We start from the raw sequence: 14,314 nt of genomic DNA on the forward strand, positions 1-14,314 counted from the left end.
ATCGTAGTCTTCTTTTCTAGGGGCGGAGCTTATTTGCAAAATCCATACTTCTCTACTCGTACAAAAATTCACGAATATAGCATTTTAAACATGATTTCAGTTGTCTGTTGGGAAAAGAAGTCTACGTATGTTAAAAAAAGGCAAAATATAAGTCCCGCCCACCCACCTTCATCTCAATTCTCATGACTTTTTTCATTCGTTGTCAGACAGCGGGGCGGAACGTAATTGCAAAATCCATATTTGTCTAGAAAAATTTGGCAACTTGAACAAGTTTTAAATTTTTTTGTTGTGAAAAGAATACTACGAATATTAAGAAAAACCAGGCAAAATGCAAAAACTTGTTCAAAATGGTCAATTTTTGCATGAAAGTATGGATTTTGACATTATGCTCCTCCCCTCGGTCTTAAAACGAATAAAATATTCATCACAATTTACATCTGGGCGGGCCTAGGTGGAGCTTAACCTTTGGATTTCGTTTTTACTTAACACATGTAGTTTCCTTGAACAACACAGTTAATTAAGAACTTGTTTCACATGGTAATTTCTTGTAGAAAAATAAGGACTTTGTAATTAAGCTCCGCCCCCAGTTCACAACAAATAAAACCCCTCATTACGATTGAGATAGGGCGGGTGGGCGGGGCTTGCCTTTTGCCACGATTTTTTTAATATCGCAGTCTTCTTTTTACAACAAAAAACTTAAAACTTGTTCAAAATGGTAAATTTCTGTACGGAAATATGAATTCTGTCATTATGCTCCTCCCTTCGACTTGAAAACGAATGAAATATTCATCACAATTTAGACCCGGGCGGGTGGGCGGGGCTTACATTTTGCCTTGATTTTCTTAATATCGTAGTCTTCTTTTCACAACAAGAAACTTAAGTTAAATATTATTTATGAAACCCCAGTCAATAGCCCACAGAAAATAAAATCTATGATCTTGCACTCCACATATCAAAAAGACACAGGTGCGAAAAATGGGGCCCACCAAGGTCTTTAGCAGCTGTTTTTATCAAAAGCCACTTCATTATTTATCTGTAAACAACTTTATCAACTGGTAATAACCTTGCAGAAAGAAGTCATCTCTGAATATATATAAAAAAAAAGTCTCCAACGTTATATAAGCACCCCCAGGTCTCCAATTTTCCAAAGTCAGTTAAATCTACACCAAAAAAAAACTCTTATCTCCTAAGATAACTAAAATCATTCCGAAATTGTTTTCGCCACTTCGTTACGAAAACAAAGATCCGTTTCTGTGCAGGTGTGGACTTATCAAGTGATAAAAATGTATCAAAGGTATAAAAGCGGTCACTCCGGCGATCTCTTCGTCAATCACGTACTTCAAGATGAGACGACTGATTTTCGCAATTTGCCTGGTCGCGTCGGTGTGTGCTTACCACGTCCGAAAACACGACTTCAAGGTGGTAGTGGACGAGCTTGAAATCACCAGAAATCCGACAAAGTACAAGCTAGATGCCGACAAAATCAAGACCCTGCAGAACCTGTTCGAGGCCGGCGAGTTTCAACCGAAAATTCACCCCAAGTAAGAAAAGATAAACGTGGTAGTTTTTTTATTGTTGCGATTAATATTTCAGCCCGCGGGGCACCGAAGCCAATATGAATGACTACGCGGACCAAATTTTCGCCAACCTTCGGGCCATGATGGTCGAGACTGGCTTGGACCCTTTGGAGATGCCCGACATTCATGAAGCGTTTAACTATGTTAGTGAAAAATCACGAGTTTATTTTTTTTACGGACTGTTGAATTTTAGACTTTGATTATTACGTACCATGGTGAGCTGGATTTGACCAATGGTTGGCTTGCCGACGTTTCCACCATCCATCGTGGCGGAGACGTTCTTGCTACCTACGATACTGATGTCAAATTCCTGGAGATCACTGTTCCTATAGGTTTTAATGATCTTCAGTTCACTTATGACTACAGCGCTAAAATTATGGGTTTGGGTCCTGCGGGATACATCGATGGTCAAGTCACGGATTTGGCTGTGGAAGTCAAGATTGGTGTCGACCCTGTGGCTCTAGTTCTGTCTTTGGACGAGTTCAACATTGTTCATGCAGGGTTAGTACGACAACAACCAAAGTTTGACAATTATGAAGTAATTTTTTTACAGAAATATTCATGTGGAGTTCCATGGAGACGATCTGATTGACTGGTTGTTGGATTTGCTGGCGGACCTCGTCACCACGCTTCTGAAGAGTGTGGTTTTGGATCTCCTGGAAGGTATTGTTCGAGGTGGACTGGAAGATGCCATCCAGTCTATTAACGATTTAATTGATGGGTTGTTGAATCCAACTACTCCGGCGCCTGAGACTACTCCAGTTGCATATTTCTTGAAATAGGATGTTTTTGATAACAATAAAAAGTGTTCTTAAAAAGTTTATTTATTTATAATAAAGAATGAATAAGAACAATGAACATTATTGGTCAAGAGTTTCTTATCTACCGGTTCGATTTAGATAAAGTGATAAGGTTGGCATTTTCAGCGCTTCTTATTTACCAGTAGTTAATTGCTTGTTTTGCAGAACATCTGCAACAATCTACGTCGTCAAACTTGTTAAAAATGAGATGAACGTGTTAGTTGCTATATTTATCACGTAAGTACCTACCATAAGTGCGTCAGAGCCACACTCTTTTTATTTTTCTTATCAGCGTTATCTTAGAGTATTTACTCGGTTGATAGCGCCATCTACAGTCCGTTTCAAACAAAATTTTATTTTCAGGCTACAACCAGTCTTCGCTACCCAAGACCCATCCAAGGTATCTGCGCAAGAAATCTGGAGCGAATTCAAAAAAAATATCCTACTCGCTGGGTTAGTCATAGCGAGTATTTCAGCGGCCATTATTTTTGGAACTTTGATGGTCTGTTTGTACAAGTACATTCAAAGCAAACAGACACCGCGGTCGGATGATTCAAATCAGGAGGTTGCAAGCAACGATTCGAATCAGGAGAGAGTGAGCTACGATTCAAGGAGTGGTTCGGTAGATTTGCAGTTCAATCAAAACATGTGATCGTTGTAGTTTTTAGTAAAAGTGATGTTACCTTTTACGAACAAAACGTTTTGAGAGAAAGAACCTTGAAAATTATTATCAGTTAAATTAATGTCATCATCCGATTTATTTTCGCACAAGTTGAATTTGAACATTTATTCTAGAATTATTAATTGCTCGTATGATCTTATATTATTTTTACTTCCCGAGCGTAAGCGAGCCGTTGACATTGGGTTTTCAACTAATCAAATTGCGGTAGTGTGCAGTGCTGCCAACTTGAAGGAAAATCTCCGGAAGTAGGGGGGACATTTTTCTGGGTGACAGCAATAATTTCACGAAAATCAAATTTTGACAGAGAAAATGAGGTCCACTAATATTAAGCCATTTAATCACCTGTTCACCAAACCCCTCATATTTTAAATAGCTGTAAAGCATGTTTAAGGTGGTAAATTTTTGTAGGAAAGTATCGATTTTGCAATTAGGCTTCGCCCCTCGGCCTGACAACGAATGAAAAATTCATCACAAATGAGCTTGGGATGGATATGGGTGGGGCTTAATTTTTGGCTTGTTTTTTCTTAATATACTTAGTATTCTTCGAACAACACGATACCTAAAAACATGGTTTTCATTTCTCGTAGAAAAATAAGGATTTTCCAATTAAGCTCCGCCCCGAGGCTTACGACGAATAAAAAAAATCATCAGAATTGAGACAGGGCGGGTGGGCGGGATTATATTTTGCCTTTTTTTCTTAATATACACAGCCATCTTTTCATAACAAGAAACTTAAAATATGGTTAAAATGGTTTTTGTAAGGAAACATGGATTTTGCAATTGTGGGGCGGAGCCTATTACAAAATCGATATTTCCTTGTACAAATTTTGCATTTTAAAGTTGTTTTAAGTTTCATGTGGTGAAAAGAAGTCTACATATATTAAAACAAAAAGGCAAAGTGTAAGCCCGCCCACCCACCCTATCGCAATTGTGATGATTGTTTTTATTCGCCGTGAACCAAGGGGGCGGAGCTTAACTGCAAAATACTTATTTCTTTACAGGAAATTAAAAATGAGTATCGTGTTGTTCAAAGAATATTATGTATATTAAGAATATTTATTAATATACATACATCGTATTCTTTGAACAACACGATACTCAAAAACATGTTTTTAAACTCTCGTAAAGAAATAAGGATTTTGCAGTTAAGCTCCGCCTCCTTGGCTCACGACGAATACAAAAAAATCATCACAATAGAGACAGCGTGGGTGGGCGGGGCTACATTTTGCCTTTTTTTTTTTCTTAAAATGTGTAGACTTATTTTGGCAACAAGAAACTTAAAACATGTCTAAAATGCATTAATAATCCCTGGGTATTTTATATTTTTTTTCTTTATCTCACATTGGTGGTGCAAGTCAAAGTGTGCATTGTTTTACAACTAATTGAATTATTGCTACTGGAGTATTCCGCGAGATTTACATTTTTCCCGATCTTTGGAAAAAATAATGGGCGACTCAGCCAATGAAAAGATAAACGTTTTCTTGATTTCCCCTACTTATTCCACTTTAAAATACATTTTTAAACTATTGATTATTATTAATATGAGGGTGGGTGGGCGGGGCTTATATTTTGTCTTTTTTCTTAATATACGTAGTCGTCTTTTCAGAACAAGAAACTTAAAACATGTTTAAAATGGTAAACTCTTCTAGATAAATATTGATCTTGCAATTAAGCCCCGCCCCTCGATCTGACAACGAATGAGAAATTCATCACAATTGAAAATTGACATCGGAGCGGGTATGGGTGGGGCTTCCCTTTTATTTTCTCTTTTAATTAATACATTTCGTTTCCTTTGTATAACATGATTACTCAAGAACATTTCTCGTAGAAAAATAAGGATTTTACAATTAAGCTCCGCCCCACGGCTTACGATGAATAAAAAAAATCATCAGAATTGCGACAGGGCGGGTGGGCGGGCTTATATTTGGCCTTTTTTTTCTTAATATACACAGCCATCTTTTCATAACAAGAAACTTAAAACATGGTTAAAATAGTTTTTGCAAGGAAATATGAATTTTGCAATTATAGAGCGGAGCCTAATTGCAAAATCGATATTTCCTTATACAATTTTTTCATTTTAAACATGTTTTAAGTTTGTTGTTGTGAAAAGAAGTCTACATATATTAAAACAAAAAGGTAAAGTCTAAGCCCGCCCACCCGCCCTATCTCAATTGTGATGATTTTGTTATTCGCCGTGAACCAACGGGACGTAACTTACCTACAAAATACTTATTTCTTTACAAGAAATTAAAAATAAGTATCGTATTGTTCAAAGAATAATATGTATATTAAGAAAAAAAAATGCAATTGGTTCTCGACGATTAAAAAAAGAATCACCACAATTGAGATAGGGCGGGTGGGCGGGGCTTGCATTTTGCTTTGATTTTCTTAATATACGTAGTCATCTTTTCAGAACAAGAAACTTAAAGCAAATGGTAAATTCTTGTAGAGAAATATGGATCTTGCAATTAATGCCCGCCTCTCGATCTGACAACGAATGAAAACTTCATCACAATTGAGAATTGAAATCCGGGCGGGTATGGGTGGGGCCTAACTTTGGCTTTATTTTTTTTATTAATATACATACATCGTATTCTTTGAACAACACGATACCCAAAACATGTTTTTAAATTCTCGTAAAGAAATAAGGATTTTGCAGTTAAAATCATCACAATAGAGATAGGGTGGGTGGGCGGGGCTACATTTTGCCTTTTTTTTCTTAAAATGTGCAGACTTATTTTGGCAACAAAAAACTTAAAACATGTCTAAAATGCATTAATAATCCCTGGGTATTTTATATTTTTTCACTTTATCTCACATTGGTGGTGCATGTCAAAGTGTACATTTTTTACAACTAATTTAATTATTGCTACTGGAGTATTCCGCGAGATTTACATTTTTACCGATCTTTGGAAAAAATAATGGGCGACTCAGGCAATGAAAAGATAAACGTTTTCTTGATTTTCCCTACTTATTCCACTTTAAAATACATCTTTAAAGTATTGACTACTACCGGTATGAGGGTGGGTGGGCGGGGCTTATATTTTGTCCTTTTCTTAATATACGTAGTCGTCTTTTTAAAACAAGAAACTTAAAATATGTTTAAAATGGTAAATTCTTGTAGATAAATATTGATCTTGCAATTAAGCCCCGCCCCTCGATCTGACAACGAATGAGCAATTCATCACAATTGCGAAATGACATCGGGGTGGATATGGGTGGGGCTTAATCTTTGGCTTTATTATTTTCTTAATATACGTAGTATTCTTTGAACAACACGGTACTCAAAAACATGTTGTTAATTTCTCGTAGAGAAATAAGGATTTTGCAGTTAAGCTTAGCCTTCTTGATTCACCACGAATAAAAAAAATCATCACAATTGAGATAGGGTGGGTGGGCGGGGCTACATTTTGTTTTTTTTTCTTTCTTAGTATGTGTAGACTTATTTAGACAACAAGAAACTTAAAACATGCCTAAGTTACTATCACCACACACCTTTTAATATACTATTATTTCAAAAATAGAGACCCCAAAAAATAGGGACCATTTAGAACTTAATGTTGACTCCATCTATCGGGTTATTCTAACGTTATACACGTTTTCTCTGTTATCTTATCAACCACGAGAATTTTTGAAATAAATAAAATAATAAATAAATTAATAAATATGTTTTTATTATGATTCCAGTTAGAAAAAAACAAGGATTGACTTTTTTCGAAGATATTTTCTAGTTTAAGAGAATAAAATAAATTCAAGTTAAAGTTGTTTTAATTTTCCAATACGCTTCCAGTTTTACAAGAGCAGGCGCGGATTCGGCCATCTGGAAATCGGGAATTCTCCAGAGGTGCCAGTAGCCGTGATTGTACAGCGGCATATGGGTGCTCAAATCCAAATTTGATATATTTTTAAATCAACTAAAATTAGGGTTAAATTTTCAAGTTTCAACAGGTCCCGTCTGGCCTTGTACCCACAAGAGCTTTAAAATATTTAAGTCTAGCGCTTAACTGGCAATACAACCCATAAACAATAAATAAATAAACAACGCATTTTGTTGTTTATCACTTGTTTACCTCACCTCGGATCAGGATAAAAAAAATCGCGTGATGTTTAAAACGCAAACATCGAAACAACTGAAATTTTAGAACCTTAAACTCCGTGTATACTCGCCAATAAGATTCAAGTATTCACACTGGTGATTCTTATTAGTTGGAACACGTGATTAAAAAAAACCATCCGATTTAGTAAATAAACCAAGTTGATATCGTCACCTGTAATTAATAGTAGTATAAAATATTATGATAAAAAATCATTCGATTTCACAATAGTCGATCGCACCACATCGATATCTCTGGATCAAGTTGTAGTTAAAAAAACGTATAAAACCGTGGCGCAAACGATATTTTAAAATTTGCTTTAGCACTGTGAGCACAACCAAGAAATCCAAAAATTTTCTAGTGTCGTGTGTTACAAATTGCAGCGATGTTCTTCATACTTATAACGTTTCTTCTGTAAGTATATTCATTTTTTTGATTATTATTAAAAATTGGTTGTTAGTACAGGGTGTCTAAAATTTACGTTTTTTTTTAACAAAGGTGTAATTATTTTAATGTTGCAGAAAAGAAATCGAAGCCCAGATTTTGGAATCAAATTCTCCGGCCACTCTTTTGCAAACAACTTGGAAAGAGTTCAAGTGCAATCTTCATCTTGGGGGAGTCATCGCCCTGTGTATAATTCTTGCGGTGATCGGTGCGAGTGTTTTGTGGAGCCATTTCAAAAATGTTCAAAAACGGATAGATGAGGCCCGAGGATTAATTTTGTTAACTTACTCCGGAGCAGGATAACGAAGAAAGAAGAGTCGACCCAATGCTGGCGCTCTTATGACCAGCACAACCCGCAATCAAAAGCAAAATATAAGTGCGCCAGGATCCTTTCGGACAGTTCACCGAGTACCCGGATCCAAAGTACCCGTGACGTCAACCCGCGACTTACCTTCCTGACCACTCCAAATAAACTGTTTGTGAGGCTTTGAGAGACACTAGTGTACACAACAAAAAAGCTTAAGTGTATTAAAGTAAGCGTATATTAAAAAAAGAAATATTAATTATTACCGATTATGTTTGCTCAAACGAGTTCTTATTAGAGTAATAACTAATAACTTAATGTATCCACAATGCGTGTCGCATCAACAACTAATTACCTACAAATAAGATTGAATTTGATGTATTATTTATAGATTAATTTTCCAAATGTCTGTACCTTGTTCTGATTTTTTAATGTATCTATTCTATATTGTACCATGTACATATATATAAGTAAAAATTAAATGTGAATGATTTTTTATGAATGACAAGCATTTTTAATTTAAGACAACAAGTGGTAACACGTGAGACTCAAACAGAGAAACTGCAAACAATGCCGATGGTCGTCCAGACTTTTTTATTCCTTCACTTCCTCTTATTATATAAAACATTGGATTCTATTTTAATTTTTGATGGTGTAATTCACAACTGGTTGATTATAACTTGTCTATACCACATTTGCGGAATCTAGTCAGCTCAACAAAACAAATGCACATCTGTAATAAGCGTGCTACGCCTACGTTTCAAATGAGTTTTTATTTTACTATGTGTCTATCAAATTGGGTCGGTGCAATGTAATACTAACAATAACCGTGTTGTATCTCCAAATTTTCGGGAAATGGAGTGAGCCATTCCTGATTTAATCAATAAAATAAATTGACTCATTCGTTAATTTTTTTGAGCCACCTGTTTAAGCAAATGTAAAAAATATTTTTGGAATGGTACGTCACAAGTACAGACTCATCATATTTTGTACATTTTAGATAGGATTTATTCGGTTTTGCAGAATCAAAATTAAACTGCAAAATGTTGTTTTATAATTTTGATTTTTTTACAAAAATCTGCCAAAAACTACTGTTTATGTAGGACTAGGTTACTGTATACACTAATTAATAGAGAAATTTAACAACAGTCGGTCCAGTACTTTCCGAGATTAGCAGACCGACAGGCAGACGGACCGACAGACGGAAGACGAACAAACAGACATATTTCTTCATATTTTAGATGCTTAAATTTCATGGTAGAAAAAATAGACCAAAAAATGTCGTTTTTATCAAAATTCGCCGTAAGTTAAATTCAAGTTAAACTTGTTTTTAATTTTTCAATACCTTTACAGTTTTACAAGAGCAGAGTCGGATTCGGCCATTTGGAAATCGGGACTTCTCCAGAAGTGCCAGTAGCCGTGATTGTACAGCAGAGCGCGGGTGCTCAAATCGAAATTTTATTTCTGTTTAAATCGAGTAAAATTTCGGGATAAATTTTCAAGTTTCAACAGGTCCCGTCTGGCCCTGTACAGATAACCAAATAAATAAATAAACAAAGATGTTTGTTGTTTATCACTTGTTTACCTCGAATTAGCACAATCAGGATTAAAAAAATCGTGTGATTTTCATTGCGATGGTTCGATATCAACACACGCAATTTTATCAATAGTATAACCCATATAATCCGAACAATAACTCTGCAATCCGAACTGAACTTGAAAACATGCACCTATTTGCAAAAATGACGCAAGATCTTCTTTCTATAGCTAATTTTTTGAAATTTTTAAAAATTGTGATATTTTATCGTAGTGAGTATTACTAGATTCTTCAGTTTTTCGATTTTTCAACTTTCGAATTTTTCAATTTCTCGCTTTTTGAATTTTCAATTTTTTGATGTCTTTCGATTTTTGATTTCTCTGGGCAACTGCAAAAACTTTCGATTTTTTAATTTTACAATTTTGGCAGTTTTCAAATTTCTCATTTATTTGATTTTCAGAAACATCGAGAAAATAGATGTTTATTTTTTTTTAATTTTCGATTTTTGATTTTTTGTCACCGAGTTTTTGGAAGGAAGTAAAAAGTATTTGAAAATTTTGTTTCCAATTTTCAATTTTTCAAAATTTCGGTTCGAATAAATTTGTTCTTTTAGGTAAAAACTCGAAAAATGACAAATCGTGAAAAGGAAAAATTTTAACTTGAGAAATTAAAAATCAAAAGATTCAAAAATTGTAAAGTTAAAACTTGAAAAATCAAAAGGTTGGAATTAAAAACTGCAAAATTGTCAAAAAAATTATCAAATGAAATATTCAAAAGTTGAAAAATCTAAAAACTAAAAAAAAAATGAAAACTGGAATTTCGAATTCGATTTTATAAGATTCTCTGCAATCCGAACTAAACTTGAAAACACGCACCTATTTGCAAAAATGACGCAAGATCTTCTTTCTATAGCTAATTTTTTGAAACTGTTAAAAGTTGTGATATTTATTTTATCCTAGTGAGTATTACTAGATTCTACAGTTTTTCGATTTTTCAACTTTGGAATTTTTCAATTTCTCGCTTTTTAAATTTTCAATTTTTTGATCTGTCTTTCGATTTTTGATTTCTCTGGGCAACTGAAAAAAACTTTTTATTTTTTAATTTTACAATTTTGGCAGTTTTCAAATTTCTCATTTATTTGATTTTCAAAAACATCGAGAAAATAGATGTTTAGTTTTTTTTTAATTTTCGATTTTTGATTTTTTGTCACCGAGTTTTTGGAAGGAAGTAAAAAATATTTGAAAATTTTGTTTCTAATTTTCAATTTTTCAAAATTTCGGTTCGAATAAATTTGTTCTTTTAGGTAAAAACTCGAAAAATTACAAATCGTGAAAAGGAAAAATTTTAACTTGAGAAATTAAAAATCAAAAGATTCGAAAATTGTAAATTTAAAACTTGAAAAATCAAAAGATTGGAATTAAAAACTGCAAAATTGTCAAAAAAATTATCAAATGAAATATTCAAAAGTTGAAAAATCTAAAAACTAAAAAAAAAATGAAAACTGGAATTTCGAATTCGATTTTATAAGATTCTCTGCAATCCGAACTAAACTTAATAACATGCACCTATTTGCAAAAATGACGCAATATCTTCTTTCTATAGCTAATTTTTTGAAACTGTTAAAAATTGTGATATTTATTTTATCCTAGTGAGTATTACTAGATTCCTCAGTTTTTCGATTTTTCAACTTTGGAATTTTTCAATTTCTCGCTTTTTAAATTTTCAATTTTTTGATCTGTCTTTCGATTTTTGATTTCTCTGGGCAACTGAAAAAAACTTTTGATTTTTTAATTTTACAATTTTGGCAGTTTTCAAATTTCTCATTTATTTGATTTTCAAAAACATCGAGAAAATAGATGTTTATTTTTTTTTTTAATTTTCGGTTTTTGATTTTTTGTCACCGAGTTTTTGGAAGGAAGTAAAAAGTATTTGAAAATTTTGTTTCTAATTTTCAATTTTTCAAAATTTCGGTTCGAATAAATTTGTTCTTTTAGGTAAAAACTCGAAAAATGACAAATCGTGAAAAGGAAAAATTTTAACTTGAGAAATTAAAAATCAAAAGATTCAAAAGTTGTAAAGTTAAAACTTGAAACATCAAAAGGTTGGAATTAAAAACTGCAAAATTGTCAAAAAAATTATCAAATGAAATATTCAAAAGTTGAAAAATCTAAAAACTAAAAAAAAAATGAAAACTGGAATTTCCAATTCGATTTTATAAGATTCTCTGCAGTCCGAACTAAACTTGAAAACATGCACCTATTTGCAAAAATGACGCAAGATCTTCTTTCTATAGCTAATTTTTTTAAACTGTTAAAAATTGTGATATTTATTTTATCGTAGTGAGTATTACTAGATTCTTCAGTTTTTCGATTTTTCAACTTTGGAATTTTTCAATTTCTCGCTTTTTAAATTTTCAATTTTTTTATCTGTCTTTCGATTTTTGATTTCTCTGGGCAACTGAAAAAAACGTTTGATTTTTTAATTTTACAATTTTGGCAGTTTTCAAATTTCTCATTTATTTGATTTTCAAAAACATCGAGAAAATAGACGTTTATTTTTTTTTCAATTTTCGATTTTTGATTTTTTGTCACCGAGTTTTTGGAAGGAAGTAAAAAGTATTTGAAAATTTTGTTTCTAATTTTCAATTTTTCAAAATTTCGGTTCGAATAAATTTGTTCTTTTAGGTAAAAACTCGAAAAATGACAAATCGTGAAAAGGAAAAATTTTAACTTGAGAAATTAAAAATCAAAAGACTCAAAAGTTGTAAAGTTAAAACTTGAAAAATCAAAAGATTGGAATTAAAAACTGCAAAATTGTCAAAAAAATTATCAAATGAAATATTCAAAAGTTGAAAAATCTAAAAACTAAAAAAAAAAATGAAAACTGGAATTTCGAATTCGATTTTATAAGATTCTCTGCAATCCGAACTAAACTTGAAAACATGCACCTATTTGCAAAAATGACACAAGATCTTCTTTCTATAGTTAATTTTTTGAAACTGTTAAAAGTTGTGATATTTATTTTATCCTAGTGAGTATTACTAGATTCTTCAGTTTTTCGTTTTTTCAACTTTGGAATTTTCCGATTTCTCATTTATCCGAATTTTCAATTTGTCATTTTTTGATTTTTTTAATTTTTTAATTTTTAGCAAGTGCTAACCCCACCCACCCAGCCTTTATTTTCTTAGAAGAATAAGTCTTATATTAGCAAGTAATTTATTATTTAAAGATTAATTTCCGAAATCTCTGTTCCTTGTTCTGATTATTTATTGTATTTATTTTTATTTGTAGTATGTAAATATGTATAAAAATTAAAAGTGAAAGACATTGTTTTTTTTCTCTAAAAAATACGAAATCGCTACTTCAGTATTTAAAATCCCCGCCACTTTCAAATTTTCAAGTAACTTGATTACTCTCCTGTTGCTTGTTGATAAGATAAGCAAAACGACAAATTATTACAATCACTGCAATCACTATGAATGTGATATAGTTGTCAAAATGGCGTGTCTACGAAGCAGCAAAGTTTTGCAGATAATCAGTACCATGGCAATAGTTTTATTAATAATAATAGTCCTAATGTAAGTAAACAATTTTTACATTTTTAAACAATTATGGTCCACTGCTAATTTTTAGAGTACAAATTTTTCCTTCTCAACTGGACCTCAACGCGACAGCGTCAAATTTTGTTTGGTGGAAGGAAATCCAAAAACACGTTTCCTGGAACGAGTACACCGGATGGGCCCTATTTTTTGCCAGCCTGGCGGCTCTTTGTTTGTGGTGTTGTTTCAGAAACATGCGAGCAAAACCTAAAGAGAAAAAAGAAGATTTAGGGCGCTCAGCGCAGCCGTTGATGCGTCAATTAACTCGCACTATGACAGTGTAAATAGTGATTTATCCTTGTTGAATTTAATATTCAACAATGAAGAGAAAGTGTGATATTTTTAGAAATTTTCAGTCGTGCTGTCTGGAGAGGTTCATATTAGGTCCTTTACTTATTGTGATCTTAATTAGTGATTTTTTTTGATAAAGGGTCTGTATATTTTTATTTTTTACTGATTCGTTGTAAGTTTGATGGTACATTTGAGCAAGTATTTATTTGTAAATTTGCATAATTCTGTGTGTTGTCTCTATTTTTCTAACTGTTGCCTGTAAATATTTATTTTGTATCGTCTGTAAATACAAAACTTGAAAATTTGTTGCTTTTGAGAGTTGACTGGATATTTAAACTGTGTTGGTAACCCTGCTACACGAACGACAACGAAATCGCAAAGTTGCCAACTTTAATTTTTATTTAAAATCTCGACTGATAAGATTAAATTATCTAACTGCATGAAGCAGACGATAGTAAATAAACTGTGTCAAACCACTTATATACAAACATGCCACGCCTTCGGTGCACCCAAATTTTGAAAACTACCGGTTTTATGGTGACCATTTTATTAATCTTAACATTCATAACGTGAGTACAATTTTTATTTCGACAGTTACGGTAAAATTGTGGAGCGTTCGATAAGAATAGACAGCTGACCACGATGATTTTATAATTTTTAGGACACAAGCTTTGCCTCCTACAACCGAGCCGACTTCACTCTTGGCAAGTTTTGAGAAACATTTTTCCTGGAATATTTTGTTTGGATGGGCCCCAGTTGTTGTCATTGTGGCCGCTTTTTGCTTGTATTGGTGGTTTAGACATGTGGATACAAAGCCTCCGCCAGAAAACGACATACTATTAATAAGGGATGACGGGACAGTGTGATAATAAATTGCAAAATTGTTAAATTGATTATTTATGGCGAAAGACAAGCTGTGATACTTAGTTCTAAATAAATAAAATATTCACTGTTAAATTTCTACGATTTTGGTTAGCGTCTCCCTAA

At 32.9% G+C, this 14,314-nt stretch overlaps 3 protein-coding genes and 2 long non-coding RNA genes across 5 annotated transcripts; 4 read left to right on the forward strand and 1 right to left on the reverse strand.

The window, feature by feature from the left end:
• The first annotated feature begins 849 nt into the window (after positions 1-849).
• Positions 850-2,395, forward strand: LOC135137036 (uncharacterized). Its single transcript, XM_064066578.1, has 4 exons — positions 850-1,541; positions 1,594-1,720; positions 1,771-2,078; positions 2,131-2,395. The coding sequence occupies exons 1-4, from the start codon at positions 1,345-1,347 to the stop codon at positions 2,357-2,359; spliced, it is 861 nt and encodes a 286-aa protein (XP_063922648.1). The 5' UTR covers positions 850-1,344; the 3' UTR covers positions 2,360-2,395.
• A 17-nt stretch (positions 2,396-2,412) lies between these two features.
• LOC135137038 (uncharacterized) lies at positions 2,413-3,029 on the forward strand. The gene is made up of 3 exons (XM_064066579.1): positions 2,413-2,489; positions 2,543-2,614; positions 2,741-3,029. Exons 1-3 carry the CDS (start codon positions 2,431-2,433, stop codon positions 3,027-3,029), a joined length of 420 nt encoding a protein of 139 aa, XP_063922649.1. The 5' UTR covers positions 2,413-2,430.
• On the reverse strand, positions 2,497-2,751 carry LOC135137040 (uncharacterized). Its single transcript, XR_010281772.1, has 2 exons — positions 2,627-2,751; positions 2,497-2,547 (listed from the first exon to the last, which is right to left on the reverse strand). It is a non-coding gene; the product is annotated as an uncharacterized LOC135137040 (long non-coding RNA).
• A 3,786-nt stretch (positions 3,030-6,815) lies between the features above and the next one.
• On the forward strand, positions 6,816-8,403 carry LOC135137042 (uncharacterized). The gene is made up of 2 exons (XR_010281773.1): positions 6,816-7,567; positions 7,675-8,403. It is a non-coding gene; the product is annotated as an uncharacterized LOC135137042 (long non-coding RNA).
• A 4,486-nt stretch (positions 8,404-12,889) lies between these two features.
• On the forward strand, positions 12,890-14,284 carry LOC135137138 (uncharacterized). Its single transcript, XM_064066716.1, has 3 exons — positions 12,890-13,015; positions 13,071-13,896; positions 13,989-14,284. Exons 1-2 carry the CDS (start codon positions 12,936-12,938, stop codon positions 13,318-13,320), a joined length of 330 nt encoding a protein of 109 aa, XP_063922786.1. The 5' UTR covers positions 12,890-12,935; the 3' UTR covers positions 13,321-13,896; positions 13,989-14,284.
• The last annotated feature ends 30 nt before the right edge of the window (positions 14,285-14,314 follow it).

This window comes from Zophobas morio, unplaced genomic scaffold, assembly GCF_036711695.1.
Source record: "Zophobas morio isolate AGI-343-1 ecotype UQ-CSIRO unplaced genomic scaffold, CSIRO_AGI_Zmor_V1 ptg000028l, whole genome shotgun sequence".
Classification (NCBI taxonomy): domain Eukaryota; kingdom Metazoa; phylum Arthropoda; class Insecta; order Coleoptera; family Tenebrionidae; genus Zophobas; species Zophobas morio.